This window comes from Haliotis rubra, unplaced genomic scaffold (assembly GCF_003918875.1).
Source record: "Haliotis rubra isolate DU_JTF1 unplaced genomic scaffold, ASM391887v1 Scf616, whole genome shotgun sequence".
NCBI classification, from domain to species: domain Eukaryota; kingdom Metazoa; phylum Mollusca; class Gastropoda; order Lepetellida; family Haliotidae; genus Haliotis; species Haliotis rubra.
Window position 1 is genome coordinate 343,669 of NW_025767320.1, and position 23,413 is coordinate 367,081.

Genomic DNA, 23,413 nt, shown 5'->3' on the forward strand with positions numbered 1-23,413 from the left:
TGCTGAAGTCCACACTGAATGGCCGCCGACTATAAAAGAAATCTTCATTCGTTGCAATATGTGAGATATATTCGCCGTTCAAAGGGCTATTTCTAATACTTTCAAGAAATATAACAAACAAGATTTATGAATTGTAGAAAAATATACAATTCATCATCCAATTAATGAAAAAGTTACTGTTTTGATCATTCACGTGACATCATTTTGTCAAACATCGATCTCTGTGATTCTGACGTCTCCTTTAACAGTTCCCATTGGAATTGCAGATGTTGTTGATAATGGTACCAGCGGAAAATCTATTTCAATAGACACTATTTCAAGCTCTTCCAAACCTACACTTCCAGGCAGTTACTGTATAGTTCCTGCAGTAGCCTGCAATGTGGAGAGAGTTCAAGTGCCTGCAACTCACACGCATCATCAAGTTGAGGACAAGATCACCAAAGCTAAAGAAGAATCTTGGATCAAGCACTGCACTGGCCTTCTTGCTGAAGAACATTTGGAAAACGATGAGTTACCTGGTGCATTTCATGCTTCTCGTAAATCCCAGGAATCCAATCAACTATTGGTAAACTAAAAACACTCGTCGTGAATCTTGAGTTTCTGGTAACCATAACAACCAGATTAACACCCCATTATCTCACATGGAATTCTGGTATTTATGTCATAACACCTCCTTTACTCAGGTTGCAGCAGGAATAAGTTCTCCCCTTCCTCTCTTTAAGGACAAAGCCGCAAGTCTTGCCGCTGTCTTGATGTGGCTGTCTTGATGACAGCCACAGAACATTGCAATCCGGGACAACCCCCAGTCATGCCTGTATCCCAACCACTTTTTGCGCTAGCAAAATATGTTCAGTGGAGATGGCCTAATGTGTTTGGTGAAGATGTGTACACTATCATGCTTGGAGGTCTTCACATTGACATAGCCTTATGGAAAATGGTTGGAGACTGCTTTTGGGTAGACTTCAGCACCAACAAAAGCGGGTATTGCCTCAAGTGAAGCAGCTGAATCTTTCATTTCGGCGTCTCATGTAACAAAGACATGTTCATCAAATAGCTGCCATATCACCAGCAAAGCTTCAAAGAGATGCTTACATGTCCTCACTGGAACCGCATGTTCAACAATCATTTAAAGACTGGCTTGAAAAATTGGATGTCAGAAAAAGAGTCCAACATTCAAATACTGGGATTTGATTCTTCATCTCGAGACAATGATACCAATCTGCGTGAGGTCCCATCGCGAAAGAAACATGTCTCTGTACATCCAGGTAATTTGTCCCTTGGTTCTTTGCTCTTGATCACACAAACTATGCACGCAGGCTGTCAGTTCACATCAGAGATACGAAAGCCTTTCCTGTTGACAGAAGAGAGTCCATTCAGAGAGGTTTGGTTTTCCCAAACATCAAACACATTTGCTGCCATGCTTTCGGATCAAGTTCATGAACAAAACAGCAAAGTTGTAAAACACTCAGTTGTTGCAGTTGGATTAACAGAAAATGTTGCCTTAACTAGATGGGTGATGTCTGGACCAGAACAAGCCAGAATTCTGCAAGAGTTTGAGAAGAAAGATGACAAGGCAGATACAAGAAGCAATAAACAAGGTTTTGCTACACAGCAGACATTTAAGACTCAAGACAACAACTAATGTGGCACTGTTGCTTCGATGGGAAATCCCTTCCTGGAAGAGTCTCCTGAACTGATGACCCTTGATGATCATCAACGTGTTGGTTAAGCTGTCGTAACATCTTTAAAATCAATGGAGAAAACAGGAAAAGACAAATATGAGACATTTGTAAAGGATGTTTTTGTGGAAATGACAGTCAATTCACACCCCATCAAGAAAAATCACCTTTTGTCAAGCCACCACAAACAAAACCTGTCTAAATCAAACAGCAAACGAATGATCTGAAAGATGACAACAGTCTATTTAGTCAGATGTTCATTGATTTTCAGGTACGTCAATCTGATTTAAACCAGTTCTTTCCTCATGAAAAACACCCGTGGCCACCACCAATATCAGTTCATGGAAGACTTCATTTACCAAACTGCAAATCAGAGCTCTTAGATTGTCTTGCATCACCTGAGTATGACTCACGAGAAAGTGAAGAAAAGGCAGCAGAAGAAACGTTTCCCGTCATACTAGACTACCAATGATCTTAGCTTCCTTTGTGAAAGAATTAAAGGACAAAGAAGAACACTTTGCATTCTTAACAGATGGTGTGGCTAGCAGCTCTTACCCACCACGACTGACTGACTGACTGACTGACTGACTGAGTTTGGTTTTACGCCGCTTTTAGCAATATTCCAGCTACATCACGGCGGGGGAACACCAGAAATGGGCTTCACACATTGTACCCATGTGGGGATTCGAACCCGGGTCTTCGACGTGACGAGCCAACGCTTTAACCACTAGGCTACCCCACCGCCCCTTACCCGCCACGAAAGGTGATGTGCATAACAGCTGTGGAGTCAAATGTGGAGTGGTGACAATAGGAAGTGAAGAAGATATGCAGTGCACTGATTAGGAAGAGGCGGGTATCAGAATCTGCCTTCATGTCAAAGATGCTTTGCAAAAAGGTGCTACAAACATCATGTTTTAGCACTGTCGACACAAATGTTGTTGATCTAAAGTCTGCTGTTCAGCTGTGGGTGTCATTAGGAAACGGAAAACAACGTCAGATGTTATCATATCAACAGAATATTCCAAGATCTTGGCTGTCGAAGATGAGTGGTGCTTCCCTTTTCCCACGCATTCACTGGTTCTGACACAAAATCACACTTCAGTGGAAAAGGCAAGAAAACTGCTTTGAAGACTTGAATATCCTATGAGGATGTGACTGAGAGAATTCCTTTTCCTACACAGCATCCATTCCAACCTGTGGACAAAGACTCAGAAGTGTTTTCATAAGTTCAGCGATTCACATGCACCATGTCTGACAGCACTACATCAGTGTACACAGTCAACGAACTGCGACAAGATCTGCCACGGTCGCAAGATCAAGTGGATGCAGAACCTTCCTCCCAGAACCTGCTCTGCTACAGCACAAACAGGTGCTTGTACCAGGTCAGCATATTGCTTACTTGTTTACTTCCCAGACAGACAGCACCAGAGCCAGATTTGTTTGGATGGACAAGGGACGCATGGCTACCGGTGTGGATGGCACTGCCAGAAGCTTCACGAAGTTGTTGAAAATTTATCAAATTTGGCTACAAGTCTCAACCTCTATGTTCAAAGAAGTGTATTGGTAAGTCTTCTCAACTTCTATGCACATCGCTCTGCAACTTCAATGGGAACTGTTAAAGGAGATTTCAGAATCACAGAGGTCGATGTTTGACAAAATGATGTCACGTGAATGATCAAAACTGTAACTTTTTCATTAATTGGATGATGAATTATATCTTTTGCTACAAAACATAAATCTTGTTTGTTATATTTCTTGAAAGTATTAGAAATAGCCCTTTGAACGGCTAATATATCTCACATATTGCAACAAATGAAGATTTTATATAGTCGGCGACCATTCAGTGTGGACTTCAGCACTCTTTATTTTTTGGTGGCCATCTTAGAGTTTTGGGGAAATAGGCAAAAAAATCGGGCAAATCCCCAAAATATGTTTTATCATGATATTCCCAAGCACTGTGCAAAGTTTTCTGCTTTAACCCAGCGGGGAAAAGTCACGTGGTGTTAGAATTGGAAATCCTTGATTTTTGGCCATCTTGAATTTTTCTGAAAATGGGCCCAAAAAATCGGGCACCCCCCAAAAATATGTTTTATCATGATATTCCCCAGCACTTTGCAAAGTTTCATGCTTTAGTCCAGCATGTAACGATCAACCTCAAAATCGGACCTAAGTCACTGCACTAAATGGGATACGATAACATGTGTCAACCAAGTCAGCGAGGCTGACAACCCGATCCGTTAGTCGGGTCTTACGTTGATTGGTTGGTTGTTTAACGCCGCACTCAGCAATATTCCAGCTATATGCTGGCGGTCAGACAATCCAGTGATCAACAGTATGAGCATCGATCTGCGCAATTGGGAACCGATAACATGTATCAACCAAGTCAGAGAGGTTGACCACCCGAGAGGTTAGTCGCCTCTTACGACAAACATGGGTTACTGAAGATCGATTCTAACCCGGATCTTCACTGGTCGGTTTTGTTTTGGATTTTATGAATTTTGTTTTCGATGCATAGTTAAGAAAGATGATTTTATTTCTGGGACTAAACGCCAGCCTATCTAATTAACTCTACTGGTCAACGTGGTGAGGCTCGGTGAGCGGGTGTCATTGAAGCTTGACAGTTTGGATCGTTGATCACGGATTGGACACGTTCAGGCTCGTTCACGAACAGACACACACACACACACACACACACACACACACACACACACACACACACACACACACACACACACACACACACACACACACACACACACACACACACCTATGCACGTACGCAAGCAATCAAGCACATGCAAATACAAGCACACGTGCATGCACAAACAGTTGCATATTTTTACTCCAGGATGCACCACTGTGACACACCATGAGACTTGTCAAGGTATGTCTTCACAAGTAAGGGTTTACGTTTCTTATCGCCACTCAGGTCAACGAGCACCTGTCTGTTGCTGGATAACGTTGGAAAATCATCAATAATCCGATGAACCATTCCTATTGGTGTCTACCACCGTCATTTTGCTGGAAACACACTGACTACATCAGCCAGTTCCTTTTCCGAGTCCAGGAATTCTCTCTGAAGGATTGAATTAATATACATGTACACCTATGGGCTCAGCATTCAGTACAGCCTTGGAGCAAGGCTAGCTCCCAACGAAAACTGCCAGTTAAACTACAGATTCTGATTTGGTGTAAATTTGCACAAGTATCCAAGGTAAAATTTAATAGTTTAAATGATAATTTCAAAAAAATAATAATAAATATGAGCCCTTACATCCACGGCTTAGCATTCAGTAACGCCTTTGAGCAAGGCTAGATTTGGTGCAGCGTAACCTATACGCTAATCCACACAGGTCGAGGCGTAAAGCAGATAATTGTCCTATATACACTGTATTACCATCCATCAACACTGCACCACTGACAGTGCTGTGTGTACGTGGTGATGTAGACTTGCACAAGTCTATAAGGCAATAATTAATAGTTTAAATGATAATTTCTAAAATATATAAATATTCCCCTAACAGACTGGCCTTAAAGACTGGCATCCTTGTACTGTCCGCTTATCTAGACGTGGCTCTCTGAAAGGATAGCATTACTATACATTCATGGGCTCAGCATTCAGTACAGCCTTGGAGCAAGGCTAGTGGTAATGGGATGCTAGCGTGACGTGTCTGAGAGGACGGGAAATATACTGATACTGCTCGACTAACCGAGTAAATGTACGCGTGCGTCTCTAATGATACGGCTGTATAATCAGTTCCGGCACATGAGCAAGGAGGCGGCGTTGATGTAATCATTATAAAATGGCCATAAAACCTACACTCAACACACCCGTGGAGGTCCGGGTTAGAATGAGCCTTCAGTAGCCCATGCTTGTCGTAAGAGGCGATTAATGGGATCGGGTGGTCAGGCTCGCTGGCTTGGTTGACACATGTCATCGGTTCCCAGTTGCGCAGATCGATGCTTATGCTGTTGATCACTGGATTGTCTGGTCCAGACTCGATTATTTACAGACCGCCGCCATATAGCTGGAATATTGATGAGTGCGGCGTAAAACTAAACTCACTCACTCACTTACTACACTCAACACACTTGATCAAATCGCAACTTTACAACAGAGTCGGCAATATTTCGATCAAACAAGAGGGTAGGATTTTTCGGTCTGTTTGACTATCGGACGATCAGGCTATCGGGCTTCAATGTTATTCAGGGTATCTGGATATCGGGTTTTTCGGGCCATTCGGATACGGGGTTATTAATGATATCTGGATATCAGGTTATTAATGATATCTGATATCAGGTTATTCAGGGTATCAGGCTATCAGATTATTCAGGACATCGGATTATCAGGTTATTCAGGATATCGGGATATCAGATTATTCGAGCTATTTGGTTATAAGGTTATTCGAGCTATCTTGATATCAGGTTAGTCGAGCAATCTGAATTTGGGTTATTCTGGCTATCTGGCTGTCTGGTAATTCTGACTATCTGGATATTTAGTTATTTTGACTATCTAGATATCAGGTTATGCGGGCTATCTAGATATCAAGTTATTTAGGCTGTCTCGATATCAGGCTATTCGGACAATCAAGATATCAGGTAATTCTGACTATCTGGATAAGGGGTTATTCAGGCTAGATATCAGGTTATTCATATAACCTGGATTGGGGGTAATTCAGGCTTCCAGTATGGCCTATGAGTTTATGCGGGCTGTCCAGACAATCGGGTTATTCATGCTATCATGCTATCAAATTATTCAGGCTGCTGGGCTTTGACATTATTCAGGGTATTCAAGCTAAAGGGTTATTCAGGCTAACGTTTTCGTGCACTAAAAGTAACGGTGGGCGTATACTTTGCCACAGTATTGATGAAAATGCTATTAAAACATTCTAACCACCAGTTCTCTTATTTTTCTATAGTAAATATATGGCGTATCGCCCAGTAGTGAAGGCCGCCATTTGCCGATATTCGGTAGTCATTGCGGGGTCAGTGTCGAAGCGTTAGCGCAGCAGAGCCTGGGAACCAGGCTGCACCAGTTAACTATTAAGTTATATTCTGGGAGTCAGCACGTAACACTTGTAAATGATAAATCTCATTGCAGTCATGCCTTAGTGAATACACAATGGAATTTATAAAGAGGTAAAATGCAATGTTTGTTATACTTGGGATTACGCTTTCTCAGTAAAGTGTGGATTCTAGTACTTGGACTAGGTGCGTGGTTATGGGTTGAGTCCAATCCGAGATTCAAACCAAACCCAGAATCAGGCATCTAATCGCCAAGACACGAAGTTAGCGATCTAACACACCCAGCCACCGAAAAGGTACAAGTGTGTGTACAATACTAAAACAGTGTAATCCGAAATATAACAAACGTTTCATACTTTATAATTAATGTTTGTCATCACCTCACAAAGACTTCAGCCCGAAAATGATAATCTACCGAATAATATGATGGATCAATAGCTCGATAGCCTCATTTGGTTGCTTTGTTGTTTAATATTCCAGCTATGTGGCGGCGGTCTGTAAATAATCGAATCTAGACCAGACAATCCAGTGATCGTTGCCTGAGCATCAATCTACACAATTGGGATTATTAGTAGTATTCACGCTCTTGAGTCATTCACTGATGTCACACGTTGCATCCGACTAATCCAGCAATATCACGGTGAGTAAGAATGGCTTTACACTGCTTTTATTTCAGCAACATCACGGTGATAGACACGATAAACTGGTTATACACGTTGTAGCCATGTGGAATCGAACGCGAACCTAGTACTTGACTCGCTCACTAACTAACTAACTAACCGTCCCTCCGAATAAGAATAGTTCCCCAGGAATAAACGCCTGTCTTGAAACATGGAGAGACGGATCGGATGATGGGGGCATGTCAGGATAATGGTTCACACAGACAAATGTTCAGCTAGGCAGATGCAGGTGTACGTTTTCCAGCAATATCATGCTGCTGTCTCGTTCAGCTGTTGTTTGTTAGATTACAGGTGCGTCTCTCTGTGCACCATCATTGTCAAGGTCAATACTACAGGAATTTGGAGGTTGGAATGGTCAAAACAGATTGCGGGTATTAGCAACCTCGACGGACTCCCTTACTATATTGACACAGTTGGAGTTACAATGTCCGACTTTCATTATCGTGAGTGAGTGAGTTTAGGTTTACGTCGCTTTTAGCAATAATCCAGCAATATCACGGTCGGGGACACCAGAATTAGGCTTCACACATTGTACCCATGTGGGTAATCGAACCCGGGTCTTCAGCCTGACGAGCGAACGCTTTAACCACTAGGCTACCCCACCGCCCGCTTTCATTATCGACTCTGTGAACATTAACTCTATTTGTATGTGTCGACATTGCATTCAACATGCGTTCGTTGTGTCCTGTGATCCTGTGCTCCTGTGGCAAGGTCACACATAAGAGCTTTGAGGAAACCCTAACGGCGGAGAGGAGTTGGATGGGTCTCACTGCCTCACTCTGAGACGTGTCTGGAAATGGTCTTGTTTCTCAAGGGATTCAAGATTCACCCAGCAGAGAATTTTCGCCGGAAGATATTACTTCAGAATCGTTTCGAACCTGTCATACAATTTGGACTATACACGCTCAGGGACCAGTTAATGCAGTTGGATACTACTATGGGGCCTTGTGGGCATGCGTAGTTTGGGTGAGTGAGTGAGTTTAGGTTTACGCCGCATTCAGCAATATCCCAGCTATATATGGCGGCGGTCTGTAAATAATCGAGTCTGGACCAGAACATCCAGTGATCAACAGACTGATCATCAATCTACGCAAGTGGGATACGATGACATGTGTCAACCAAGTCGGCGAGCCTGACCACCCGATCCCGTTAGTCACCTCTTACGACAAGCATGGGTTACTGCAGATCAATTCTACCCCGCATCTTCACGGGTTGGCGTAGTTTGGAATGCAGAGTAGCTGTTGTTATTGTCTGTGTGCCTCATTTATAACAAAGTGTGATAGTTCACCACTAGTGTATAACAAGTAATGCATCAACCCAAGCATAACGCATGATCCTAACCGATGGTAAGGCAAAAGATAAATGAAGGTATGAGAGTTAATGAACATAGATAAGCCCCAACGAGGAGTACGTGCCAAGTCATGCGAGTGATGTGGTGACAGGGTAATACATCTACCTACATATCCTGATGGTAGCTGATAGTGGAGGGACAGAACTAGGGTGGTGATTATATATGTGTATATCCCCTGGCGTTATTGACGGGGCAAGGACGTGCATCAACAGCTGCTACCTGTTCACTCTGGTATATTGTGTAAGTATGAAGTATCATAATATTACTTACAGTAGTGTGTGAGTGAGTTGGGTTCTAGGCCAATTTAAGAAAATATTCCAGGATTATCACGGCGGGGGACACCAGATACGGGCTTCACACATTGTGCCCATGTGGGGAATCGAACCCGGGTCGAAATAGGACGGTATAAATTCTTTTTCGGACGTGTAGATCAAAATCCGTCCACCATGTTGAGATAGTCACGACACCTTCATGGTATACTGTTGGTTATTGTCTATGGTTGCCGTTTGCGGGTAGGCCATTCCATCTGAAGACCTACCTCGAGCTGGGCCATGCTGGCGGGGGCTGGGACTTCGACGTCCACCCTCCACCGACAACATTCCCCCGATGGTCTTTGTGGGGACATGTCAGAGTACTTTGAGGGCCGGAAAAATGTCCGTATGCATGTTTCGGTGATAATAAGTGCCCCGTTAGAGGAAGTAAACGAAGCGCTAAGATGACCGCGACTCCTATGCTTTAACATCGTAGCGCTAAGATTGTGCACGATGTGACCTGGCCTTGTCGACTTATGCCGATGATTCTTGAGGATGGAATAGAGACAGGACTCAGACTCCAACATGTCGCCGGCCAGTCAAATATCTCTTCCCAATAACCAGTTCAGTTTGACTGTCGTGTGTGATATTGCGCCACACCACGACACTAGGATTATGGTCGAGAAGTGTAGCCATCAGCATACCATGTGTCGCCATGTACGTCGCCGACCACGTTTTCTGCTATCTGTGCTATGGTGTTACGCCATTGTAGACATGTCGTCCCCGTGTTGTCCAGCCCACACCAAACTTTGCCGCCTATCTAGAGCAACCCATGCTTGTCAATGTTGGATCTTTTCATTACAAACTGGATTCTCAGTTGATTGAATTGGTGTAAGAATGTATCAACACCCCTACACCCTTCGGATACAAGCTTATGCTCCAGAGGAGTAGACACGCGAAGATCCGGGTCTTCAGTAACCCATACTTGTCGTAAAAGGCGACTAGCGGGATCGGGTGATCAGGCTCGCTGACTTGGTTGACACATGACATCGTTTCCCAATTGTGTAGATCGATCGGATGCTCATGCTGTTGATCACTCACTCACTCACTCCTTTACAGGCCTGTCACGACCAGGTCTCATTGCTACCCCACCCGTATAACGGTGTTTGTTCTCATATGCACCCCTGTGTGTGGGAAAGGTCATTGTGATCAAACTTGCGGTTGTGTGCAACGCCTTGATGTAAATGTACACCTCAACTTCAGCTACAATCTGATGTTCATGTCTGTCATTGTTTGTCTTTAGTTGTGGATTATCACTGTTGCAGTTATCGTGCTCCGTGTGTCGTTATTTATTGCCATCAGTATATGTGATGCTTGACGCTGCAGGTTCTAGTATGGCGTGGTTGACTGATTGTGTGAGTTATGGCACATGCCAAGACAGAACTGGTATTCCACATTACAAACGACGCCGCCTTGACAGCTTGATTACTCAAGTCTCACAATCAGTGTCAATACTGTTTGACTTACTCCGAGATACTTTGCTCCAACAATAGTACCACAACCACTACTGCCGTTACGACGTCCACAACCACTACTGCCATCACTACCTACCCAACTACTACTGCCGTCACTACCTACCAACTACTACTGCCGTCACTACCTACCTACTACTACCGCCATCACTACCTACCAACTACTACTGCCGTCACTACCTACCCAACTACTACTGCCATCACTACCTACCCAACCACTACCGCCATCACTACCTACCCAACTACTACCGCCGTCACTACCTACCCAACCACTACCGCCATCACTATCTACCCAACCACTACCGCCATCACTACCTACCCAACCACTACCGCCATCACTACCTACCGAACTACTACCGCCGTCACTACCTACCCAACCACTACCGCCATCACTATCTACACAACCACTACCGCCATCACTACCTACCCAACCACTACCGCCATCACTATCTACAAAACTACTACCGCTATCACTACCTACCCAACTACTACCGCCGTCACTACCTACCCAACTACTACCGCCATCACAATCTACACAACCACTACCGCCATCACAATCTACACAACTACTACCGACATCACTACCTACCCAACTACTACCGCCATCACTACCTACCCAACCACTACCGACATCACTATCTACACAACTACTACCGCCATCACTACCTACCCAACTACTACCGCCATCACTACCTACCCAACCACTACCTACATCACTATCTACACAACTACTACCGCTATCACTACCTACCCAACAACTACCGCCATCACTACCTACTCAACCACTACTGCCATCACTATCTACACAACTACTACCGCCATCACTACCTACCCAACCACTACCGACATCACTATCTACACAACTACTACCGCCATCACTACCTACCCAACTACTACCGACATCACTACCTACCCAACCACTACCGACATCACTACCTACCCAACTACTACCGCCATCACTATCTACACAACTACTACCGCCATCACTACCTACCCAACTACTACCGCCATCACTACCTACCCAACCACTACCGACATCACTATCTACACAACTACTACCGCCATCACTACCTACCCAACCACTACCTACATCACTATCTACACAACTACTACCGCCATCACTATCTACACAACTACTACCGCCATCACTACCTACCCAACCACTACCTTCATCACTATCTACACAACTACACTAAAAGAATTGCACGACGTAGTAAGCACTGGTTTAAATGCCTCAATGCTACACGTGTCACGTTGGTGTCACTGCTACACGTGTCACGTCGGTGTCACGTCACTGCTACACGTGTCACATCGGTGTCACTGCTAAACGTGTCACGTCGGTGTCACTGATACACGTGTCACGTCGGTGCCACTGATACACGTGTCACGTTGGTGTCACTGCTATACGTGTCACGTCGGTGTCACGTCACTGCTACACGTGTCACGTCGGTGTCACAGTTACTGTTGGTGTCATTGTTTCACTTGTCATGTACGTGTCACTGCTCCACGTGTCATGTTGTAAATGCTCCACGTGTCATGCACATGTCACTGGTACACGTGTCACGTTGGTGTCATTGTTCCACGTGTCATGTACGTGTCACTGCTCCACGTGTCATGTACGTGTCACTCCTACACATATCATGTATGTCGGTGTCTGCTACAAGTGACATATCCATTAATGTTAGAAGCCCATATATAAGCGCCATTGTCATTTCCACAACAAGAGTCACAGAATTTAGCTAGTGTCTGCAATATTTAGGCCTAATAACAGACACAATGTTTCCTTCTCCCTAATCTGAGTTCAGCTGTTTCTTCAAACAAACATTGAATCGTTCTCCAAGGTCCTACACAGTATATAACATGTACCCATGACAGTGTTTGTCTAGTTGATCTGATACAAGTTTAACCTATATACACCCCGAAATGCATTCAGCTCAAGTAGCATGCACACAAAGACCCTAGTAATCGGGTGTTCGCAGTATTGAACAAGTCTTTTCTCACAGCCGTATACCCGGGAAACACATGTCTACACAATGAACCCACAGATCTGAGGTATCACATGACGATGTAGTCTCCCGATATACAGACAAGGTTACCGGAGACAGGTTATGTCTGCTTCTTGTACGATGGGTAGTGGGGGAAGTGTTGACTTTGTGATAACAGGCTACTCTAAAGTACAACCGGACTTCCTTGTGACGTATCGTGTCCGGGGTGTATTTGTACCAAGGTATAGTGTCAACGCATGTAGAGCTTCGCGTCACGAAATGTTTATTTTGTCGAAACGGGGAGCTATAAATATATAAGAGGTGGATGGGATTCACTGGTGATGTAACCACCATTACCGCTTCAGGTGGCCGACGAAAGCTCAAAACGACCTATTTCGGTACATTAAAAAAAATACGAATTAATTCATTTTAGCGCCCATCTCACTTTCTTGTAAACATGTATTTATATGTTTATGTTGGATTCGTAGGTGTTTGTTTTTCACGTTATAGGGTTTGGTATGTAATACAAGACCGTGTTTCTGTAGTACCTACAGGACACTGAAATATTGTCATGAAGAGTACTTGTTGTATATAGTGCCATTACGGCTGTGGGGTAGCCTAGTGGTTAAAGCGTTCGCTCGTCACGCCAAAGACCCGGGTTCGATTTCCCACATGGGTACAATGTGTGAAGCCCATTTCTGGTGTCCCCGCCGTGATATTGCTGGAATATTGCTAAAAGCGGCGTAAAACCAAACTCAGTCAGTCAGTGTAGTGCCATTATACACTGTAGAGCTGAATATCGTTGCCTAAGTGGCGAGATAATATATCCCGATACCAGTTTAATGAGGCGAGACGATATATCATGAAAGTATTGGCAAGGAACCTGAGAGACGATTATCATCACGATACAATGGTGGAGATACGATACATATCCCGATACTTTACAATTTCTAATAACAGAGCATATATGATAGATAAAATGACTGAAACTTTATTTGTTATACAGCAGAACTTGTGATATATTCACACACATACACTTAAAAGGCTGTTCATCTAATAAAGTTTCAGTATTTAATGCTTAAGAAAGTACAGTCAAACATATCCAGTAGACCTTGATCTAATATATATAAGTTTGAAACTGAAGTTTCCCTTGGAAAGTTGTGTTTCTGCACCAATGCTTTCACAAACCATTCAGTGTAATTTATACCAGAATTCAGAATCACTGAAAAAAACTCTTGAGTATGCTTTCTAAATTTTATCTTCTCTTTGTTCTCTTTCTTAACAAAGCTAAGACATCGTTCATAGTTGTCCATAAATGGTGTTATTTGTCAAACAACTAAACCATATCTGCATATTTGAAGACAAGTATTCTACAGTTCACAGAGTTTGTAAAATGTTCACACTCTTTGACTTATACACCATCTCCTTTGTTCATGTAACAAAGATAGCAAACACAAACAAATTCCTATAAGGTTCAATTTGTTTTAATATTCAGAAGAATTTCAAAGATACTCCCTTCCTATTCCTAATGCAATACCCCTTACAACTTTAAGTAGTATTTAAGTTGTATCGGAATATATCGTCTCTTGAGGCGATACATCGATGTATCGTGGACCCTTGCGATATAGATATCCTGATATATTGCCTAAACGTTTAGTATCGATGCACTCGTATCGCGTAGTTGACGACGCAAACATCGATACTATCGATGAATCGTTACACCACTATTATGCAGTTATTCAAAATATCCGAGAATATCTAGGACATAGACTGCCCCATAGTCTGTCTCACAGTCCCTGAACCACATTATTTTCCCTACTGCCTAGCCCTCCCTGCAATGTAGTCTGTCTCACAGTCCCTGAACCATATTATTTTCCCTACTGCCTAGCCCTCCCTGCAATGTAGTCTGTCTGCCTAGCCCTCCCTGCAATGTAGTGTGTCTCACAGTCCCTGAGCCACATTATTTTCCCTACTGCCTAGCCCTCCCTTCAATGTAGCCTGTCTCACAGTCCCTGAACCACATTATTTTCCCTACTGCCTAGCCCTCCCTGCAATGTAGTCTGTCTCACAGTCCCTGAACCACATTATTTTCCCTACTGCCTAGCCCTCCCTGCAATGTAGTCTGTCTCACAGTCCCTGAACCATATTATTTTCCTTACTCCCTAGCCCTCCCTGCAATGTAGTCTGTCTCACAGTCCCTGAACCACATTATTTCCCCTACTGCCTAGCCCTCCCTGCAATGTAGTCTGTCTCACAGTCCCTGAGCCACATTATTTTCCCTATTGCCTAGCCCTCCCTGCAATGTAGTCTGTCTCACAGTCCCTGAGCCACATTATTTTCCCTATTGCCTAGCCCTCCCTGCAATGCTAAAGCCCTAAATGAAGCAAGTCTAGATTCACTGGGGTTCTTTTTCAATATAATGGGTTTATTTGTTACTTTCAAAATTATATATATATATATATATATCTTCAGCGACTAAGTGTTGGTCTAACTGACCCAGGGGCGGTGGGGTAGTCTGGTGGTTAAAGCGTTCGCTCGTCACGCCGAAGACCCGGTTCGATTCCCCACATAGGTCCAATGTTTGAAGACCGTTTGTGGTGTCCCCGGCTATAATATTAATATTGCTAAAAGCGGCGTGAAACCATACTCACTCACTCTAACTGGCCCACACAACCATGTTTGTCTTAAGTGACAACTACAACAGGATTGGGAGGTCAGGCTCGGTAAATGGTTGATGCATTTCATCGTATCCTAACCAAGACCCGATTATTTACGGATTTCCGTTATATGCCTAGAAGAATATTGTTGAGTGCGGCGTTGAACAGCAACCATGTTCATTGCTACGTTGAATATGTGTGAGTGAGTGACTGAGTGACTGAGTCAGTTTAGTTTTACGCCGCACTCAGCAATATTCCAGCTATATGGCGGCGGTCTGTAGATTTGAGTTTGGACCAGACAATCCAGTCATCAACAACATGAGCATCGATCTACGCCGATGACATGTGTCAACCAAGTCAACGAGTCTGACCCTATCCCGTTAGTCGCCTCTTACAAGCATGGGTTACTGACGATCAATTCTAACCCGGATCTGCACGGGTTGATGATATGTAACAGAAGTGGTTGTATATATCAGACAGTAATACATTTATTTATAAGTAATGTTTTAATTCCAGCCCGCCTGTTACCAAATCATGTGTTGAACCCATTTCTGGTACACATAGCACATCCGGGCAGTTGGGTACTTAGCCTTGTGGTTAAAGCGTTCGCTCGTCACGCCGAAAACCCGGTTTGATCCCCCACATGGGTACAACGTGTGAAGCCCATTTCTAGCTGGTGGCCTTCTGGTGGAATATTTCAAAAAGCGGCGTAAAACTAAACTCACTCACTTCTAACAAATCAGGCGTCTCAGGTTATTTACGTTTTGTCAGAAAACTTGCAGACAAGAAGTATCTGTGCGTTAAACCAAGTCAACCTCCTAGTTCCTGAACAATAGCATTTGCCCTCCGCCCATCCCATAGTTTGATGCTATTACGACAAATGAAGCAAGTCTAGATTTTCATCTGGAATCTTCTACACTAGTGGGGATCCTTTTCAATTTAAATGGAGTTTTGTGTTTCTGTTAAAATAGTGAGTGAGTTTAGTTTTACGCCGCTTTTAACAATATTCCAGCAATATCACGTCGGGGACACCAGAAATGGGCTTCACACACTGTACCCATGTGGGGAATCGAACCCGGGTCTTTGGCGTGACGAGCGAACGCTTTAACCACTAGGCTACCCCACCACCCCCTGTTAAAGTAAGACTGAGCGTTATTCTACAGTTACCAGATAGGACATCCACTCACTTAACTAAGATACCATTGTCCACCGATAAAGTCTCTATTGTGACGCAATCTCCACAGAATTATATAATCTAACTTGACAGAGGCCTAGCTGATAAAGGTGCTAAAGAGTTAAGTTTATCATGAACACGAAACACTGTTGTGAGATCTGATGTGTTGGACGGTAGCCTGGAAGGAAAAAGCTTGGTCCTTTCGCGTTCTTTCTTGATTGGACCCGTGAAGATCCGGATTAGAATTGATCTTCAGTAACCCATGCTTGGCGTAAAAAGCAACTAACGGGATCGGGTGGTCAGGCTCGCTGATTGGTTGACACATGTCATCGTATCCCAATTGCGTAGATCGATGTTCATACTGTTGATCACTGGATTGTGTAGTCCGGACTCGATTACTTACAGACCGGAATATATATTTAGCTGGAATATTTATTGATTGGACTTTGTTGATTGAACTACTTTCGTGTCGAATCTTGGATATCTCGAAGTATTTACGTAGATCCCTTTAACTTCGCCACAGCGGTGTTTGACAGTGTTTGTAATACTTGTACTTATGTTGCTGGATGTGTGTCTCTTTTTATATAGGGGCGGTTGAGTAGCTTAGTGGTCTGAGCGTTCGCTCGTCGCGCCGAGGAACCGGGTTCGACTCACCACATGAGTACAATTTCTGAAGCCCATGGCTGCTGTCCCCCGCCGTGATATTGCTGGAATATTGCAAAAGGTGGCTTTAAGCTAAACGCACTCCAACGTCCCCAGTTCGATATACGTATTCGACTAAAATATGTAGGAAAAAGCAGATCGTAGTACCGTCAGATCGTTATAAGCGTGTTAGTAATAAACGTTGTTCACTGTAAATAATATTCGAAATCAACAAACTCGATCGCAGTTGGTGATGCTTATACAGCAAACATATAGTGAGTGAGTGAGTTCGATTTTTTTAGCAATATTCCAGCAATATCACGCGGGGGCTTCACACATTGTACCCATGTGGGAACCGAACCCGGGTCTTCAGCGTGACGAGCGAACGCTTTAACCACGATGCTACCCCACCGCCCCCAGCAAACATATAAATATATTAGCTATAGGTTAGTGTCAGTTTAAACACTAAAGAACAATGTATGTCTGTTCATCGATCGACTGGATATCTCAAACCTGACACAAGTGTATCACGGTTAACCTTGAAAATCACGCATGCGCAATAATGCCCCGTGACGTGTATGATGTTTTTTCCTCAATCACCTGGTTGTCACTCATCCAAGCAGGGAGGTCACATGTCGTCGTCCTGGTAGATAAACATGAAAACATTAGTAGACATCTATTGTTAAATTGCATTTTAACGATACTAGACAGTAGACCAGCGCTTCAGCTCTTTCATTTTCCTGATGATGAACAAATCGTAACTTTTCCGATGTATTGTAAACTCGATTGAGAAGTTTCAGACAGTGATTTAAACATAATACTAAGAAAATCGAGTTTAAATATGTCAATGACGGAAAGGATTTAAACTGACACGCTGCCTTTTCCAAATTCAGTTGATATTATGTTAATATGGGACTGGTCGTTTGTTACACGGATGTCAAAAGACTTTAGGTCACGGCTATACTTTAAATAATCACCCTCCTAAAGCTTGTCATATTATGGGATGCCTGTCCCGTTGTTCTTGTTAATTCATTTGGTTGGTTGGTTGGTTAGTTGTTTTACGCCGCACTCGGCAATGTTCCATTTATATTGCGGTGGTCTGTAAATAATTGAGTCTGGACCAGACAATCCAGTGATCAACAGCATGATCATCAATCTCCGCAAATGGGATACGATGACATGTGTCAATCAAGTCAGCGAGCCTGACCACCCGATCCCGTTAGTCTTACGACAAGCGCTGTTGAAGACCAATTCTAACCCGGATCTTCACGAGTCTTAATTCATTCATGACCCGACCCTGAAAGACGAAATGAAAAAACAGTGGGGTTTTATAATGTAAATTCTTTGTTACTTTCATGGCCTCCACAAATATGTGTATCATTTGATATGACCCTCATCCACAGTGACAATTGAGGTGAACCTTCCTCTGAATCACAATGACCCTCTTTATAGCAATCAATGACCGGCCCCCAATGAAACAGGGTCCAAATGACGTCTAGTACATACGAAACCCGTGTTTCATGAGCAACGTTTTTATCCTGTGGTAGTAATTATGTACCAAAATAAACCCAAACCTCAACAAACTATCTACTCGGGAATCTCTGCGCTAATTTCACGTATGTCTGTGGCATATAAAAACACCTGCCGAAGCTAATCAAATATATCTTGTACAACTCCCACCTGACGACTAATTTTGTTTTATGTCCGTTGCCATGACAACGCCACCTGAACTACACAAGCGAAATACATCTTCGATTTAGTCGCCAGTGAACATGTCACAAGTGTTTTACTGAGACCTACGTTCAATAAACTGTCTACGTGTGACTTTTTCATGTGTTCACTTAGTGTAATGTTTGTAGTGAGTGAGTGACTTTAGGTTTAGCCGCTGTTAGCAATATTCTAGCAATATCACGGCAAGGGACAGCAGAAATGGGCTTCACATATTGTATTCATGTGGGAAATCGAACCCGGGTCTTCGGCGTGACGAGCGAACGCTTTAGCCACTAGGCTACCACTCCGCACCGTAATGTTTGTAAAATATCATGGGTATTGATTCCTTCCTGCTTTGTTTGATGTTCTCATTCAACGAAAAATAACGAAATGCATTTCATTGTAAATACATCGTGTTTGCCAATGTCTTTGGCATGTATTGACCAGCGTCCGGTCATAGGTAATTCAGGATTGCGAATAGCTGGTAAAGTTAGTTGCATGTTCTGTTCATATCAGTATTGACAATTGCTAATATCGAAACGTTTTAACTCCGAATGTATACAAGTTAGGGCAACAACAATTAACACATATTGGTATAGCGCGCCCCGGGGGGTCGAACCAGCGACCAAAGATCATAATTCGTCTTTGTTAAAGACTTACTGCTGCCGAGAGAACGCTAAACAAAAAACAAATAGGCTGAGGGCTGTCCATGATCCACCTATGGCGGTAGGTAGCCCGGTGGTTAAAGCGTAAGCCGTTCACGCCGATAGCTAGGGTTCAATTCTACTCAGGGATACAATGAGTGAAGACTAATCTCGGTGGCTTCTATCGTGATATTGCTATCACTCGTGGCGAGTTATGTTTGATTTTCTGATCCAATCCCTTACCAACTGCTAAAATGAAAATTCAATTAATCCATACAATTAAAATTCGCAACAAAAAAAAACCCACACCCAAAAACAACAAACACACACACACACACACACACACACACACACACACACACACACACACACACACACACACACACACACACACACACACACACACACACACACACACACACACACACACACACACACACACACACACACCACCACCACCACCACCATCCCCACACCTCAAAAAAATAAATCCAAAACAAACAGATTGCTTAAGGAGGGATAAAATGGTTACAGGCCGGGAGAGCCACATTTTCGAAACAGATAGCCTGAATTGATGTGGCTCTCCAGGCAATAGTTACGGTTGCGTGAACATGGAATGTGTCTCTCCTGGCTATGCTGTCAAAGCATGCTTAGTGATTCAAACGCGTAACCGTATTCAACAAAACAAGACATGTTTCCTCATAATTTTATTCAGATCACAACAGGTTTTGTTTCTATGTTTAGCACAATATTATATACTAATAGGTATATTACATATAATAATATCACATAATTGAACGTGTTCATCTTAAATTAGCTACCGGTGTTAGATATAACACCCCGAACTTTATGGTTTATGGAGAACTTGGAAGACAACCTATTCAGCTCCTAATCTCTAAACGGTTAATTACGTATTGGTGCAAATTGAAATTTTCCCATCCAAACAACAAAACAGCAGCTTTCATGCTAGATTATATTATGGATGATGCTCCCTGGCTAAATCACGTGAAACATTTACCGGATGTATTTGTAAACCCCATTTCATTGTACTCAATCCTGGATCATATCAAAATCTGAATCAATCCTGAAAGAACAGTTTTTACAATCGTGGACCAGTGAAATGAATAATTCATCTAAAGGACAATATTATAAGATTTTTAAAAACTCACCTTAACTCGACAAATACTTACAGCTATCTGAAAATATTTGGAAACCTATTTGTATATCTTAAAACATCTAACCGTAAATTGCCAATAGAAAGTGGGAGATGGACGAATCTCGCAAGAAAAGAAGAGTATGTAACCTTTGTAACCTTTGTAACTCGCAGTTAACTGGGGATGAATTCCATTATCTCTTTAGATGTTCATATTTTAGCCAACAACGCATCACTCACCTAGAAGATAGCTCTTGTTCCTTCCCTACTCTCTCTTGTGAGTAAGAACGATTATTCGTTTCTTGTGAAAACAATATTATACATGGGGACACTCTTTTACCGGTTACGGTAATCCATTAATTAATTAATCTATTGGAAATGTGGCTTTACCGGCTACAGCCATGTAACTGAAATATGGCCTTCCCGGCAATAGTCATTTTTGAAATGTGGCTTTCCCGGCCTGTCACCGATGAGATGAAATCTGTCACATAACCTGAACCTGTCACGCTCAAAAATTATGTATGAACAACATAAGCCAGTATTCGGGACGCGAACGTCAACACCATTCTGTCTGTCCATTCAAAAACAGTTTACGAGCCACACGTAGCTAACATGTAATATATCTGATATGAACAAGCCCCGCAACCAGCACAGTCATAGTATACGCAAAACAAACGCCCCGACCGGGTATAAATAAGATGAACTTGAACGAAGACAGTCACTAAACTGATGGTGTGGACAGGTATTCATGGAACCTTGAGATCTATGTATGTGAACGGTTACAAACAGTGAGTATTGAAACCATGTGTTTATGTGTCTGTATTAAGTGGCTTGTAATCTTTAATGTGTTTTCGTCTATCTGATAACGAGATGAATAGGTCAATTATTTTTGTTATTTCTATTTTGTTCTATTTTCCACATTTATTCTGCTAATTAACATTATTAATAAAATCGGGTGGTAAATGTATAAGGTATACAGATTATCTCACGTTTTCGGATAACGTATAAACCAATTTAACATACATGTGTATATTTGTAGTATCAAGAAACACAAAGTTAATGCATGTAACACGTTTCTACGTCATCCACAGATAACATGACGTCATTTAACAAGCGGGGACATTGTTATTACGTAATAGTGTTATTTCTCTGTTTCTTGCCTCAAAACAGAATATTTGCAAAACATTCCATTGTACAGGGTTATCTATATGTAATTTCCACTCAAACACATGTTTAAATTCCCATGAAAGCCATGTGTTTCTATCCCATTCGAAAAAAACCCGATTGAGTTTGTAGCCCACTACACAGCGAACATTCACGCTTGTCCGTTAGCACGAGACTTCTGAAATGTTTTTGCACGCACATGGGCCACCGGCTCTATGTGCAGGTACAGAGCGTGGTAGTCACTGTTTCGCAGGGGTCCTGATTACAAACATCACTAAATTGTACTTTGACAATGTATGACGGTATTTATCGTAGGCAAGACGATGCATTCAATACAAGATGTTGCTATACAACAGGTATTTCTTTGAAAAAGGGTTTACGTTTCATTCAATCGAGGAATACGTGTTATGCAAGCTCTCTACAGATATTAAAAAGTAGGTTTGTTACTGAAAATAATGAAAACAATTTGTCAGTCAGTTGGAAACATTGTGGAATAGTGAGTGAGTGAGTTGGGTTTTAGCAATATTCCAGCAATATCATGGCGGGGGACACCAGAAATGGGCATCACACATTGTTACCATGTGGGGAATCGAACCCGGGCCTTACGCGTGACCAGTGTGCGAAATGGTTTCCAACTTTTGCTAGCCAGTCGAGCTAGCTAAACCTGAAAGTTACTAGTCAACAAAATAATTAACTAGCCCAAAATTTGAATGTAAAAACTAAGCAAAAGATTACAAAAATAGATGAGAATAAGATATTGTCGGCATGGCACGGGTTTCATCATTAAGCTGCTAATATAGTGAACATGTTTATCAGGCCATAATAGTGCATGATTTCAAAGTGTTTTATAGCTTTACAAGTCAGAGAGAGCGACATATTTGCAAAATTACCACATGAAAATTCACTAGCCAGTCGGGCCAGTGACTGTGGAGGTTTTCTGGCCCGACTGGATTTGTATTAGCCACGGGCTTGCGGGCCAGTGGCTATTTCGGACACTGTGCGTGACCCATTATCGAATAAGACTGGAGCGCATATCTGAATAGGCAAACTAAACAAAGTTGAATTCACCTTCTGCTCGTGGTATTTTGTGATATTTCTATTAGAAGACTGATCCGACCAATTTTACGATATTAAATTTAAATATTTTGAAATAAATAAATATAACGATTATAATACAGAAAGTTAACTTTTATGGAAAAACAATTCAAGCTTTGAGCAACGTTGGATCTTTTCATGACAAACTGGAGTCTCAGTTGATTAAACTGGTATAAGAATGTATCAATACTCCTACACCCTTTTGGATACAGGCCTATGCAGGTCCAGATTAGACCCGTGAAGGTCCGGGTTAGAATTGATCTTCAGTAACCCATGCTTGTCGTTAGAGGTGACTAGCGGGATCGGGTGGTGGTCAGGCTCGCTGACTTGGTTGACACATGTCATCGTATCCCAATTGCGTAGATCGATACTCATGCTGTTGATCACTGGATTGTCTGGTCCAGACTCGATTATGTACAGACCGCCGCCATATCGCTGGAATATTGTCAAGTGCGGCATTAAACAATAAACCAACCAACCAACCAGAAGAGACGAGGAATGATTTTATCTATTTATATGCTCAGCAAACACCTCCTTTTCTGTTGTTTTTGTTTTGTTTTTTGTTTTGTTTTTGTTATTGTTTTATTGCATTCTTGTGAAATTAGTCTAAAATGAAATCTTACGATCTTTAGATAATGAGATAGTTTATCATATTTTCACAATTTAGCAGG

General features: G+C 42.5%; 2 protein-coding genes across 2 annotated transcripts in view; both read left to right on the top strand.

The window, feature by feature from the left end:
- Nucleotides 1-2,926: 2,926 nt before the first annotated feature.
- On the top strand, nucleotides 2,927-11,868 carry LOC124256053 (histidine-rich glycoprotein-like). Its single transcript, XM_046689978.1, has 3 exons — nucleotides 2,927-3,048; nucleotides 9,252-9,366; nucleotides 10,540-11,868. Exons 1-3 carry the CDS (start codon nucleotides 2,927-2,929, stop codon nucleotides 11,866-11,868), a joined length of 1,566 nt encoding a protein of 521 aa, XP_046545934.1.
- A 9,277-nt stretch (nucleotides 11,869-21,145) lies between these two features.
- The window catches only part of LOC124256066 (influenza virus NS1A-binding protein homolog A-like), a 49,725-nt gene continuing 47,457 nt past the window's right edge, over nucleotides 21,146-23,413 (top strand). Inside the window, exon 1 of the mRNA XM_046689996.1 lies at nucleotides 21,146-21,271. Within this exon, the coding sequence (XP_046545952.1) occupies nucleotides 21,213-21,271 (59 nt within the window). The 5' untranslated portion in view covers nucleotides 21,146-21,212. The remainder of the gene's footprint in view (nucleotides 21,272-23,413) is intronic.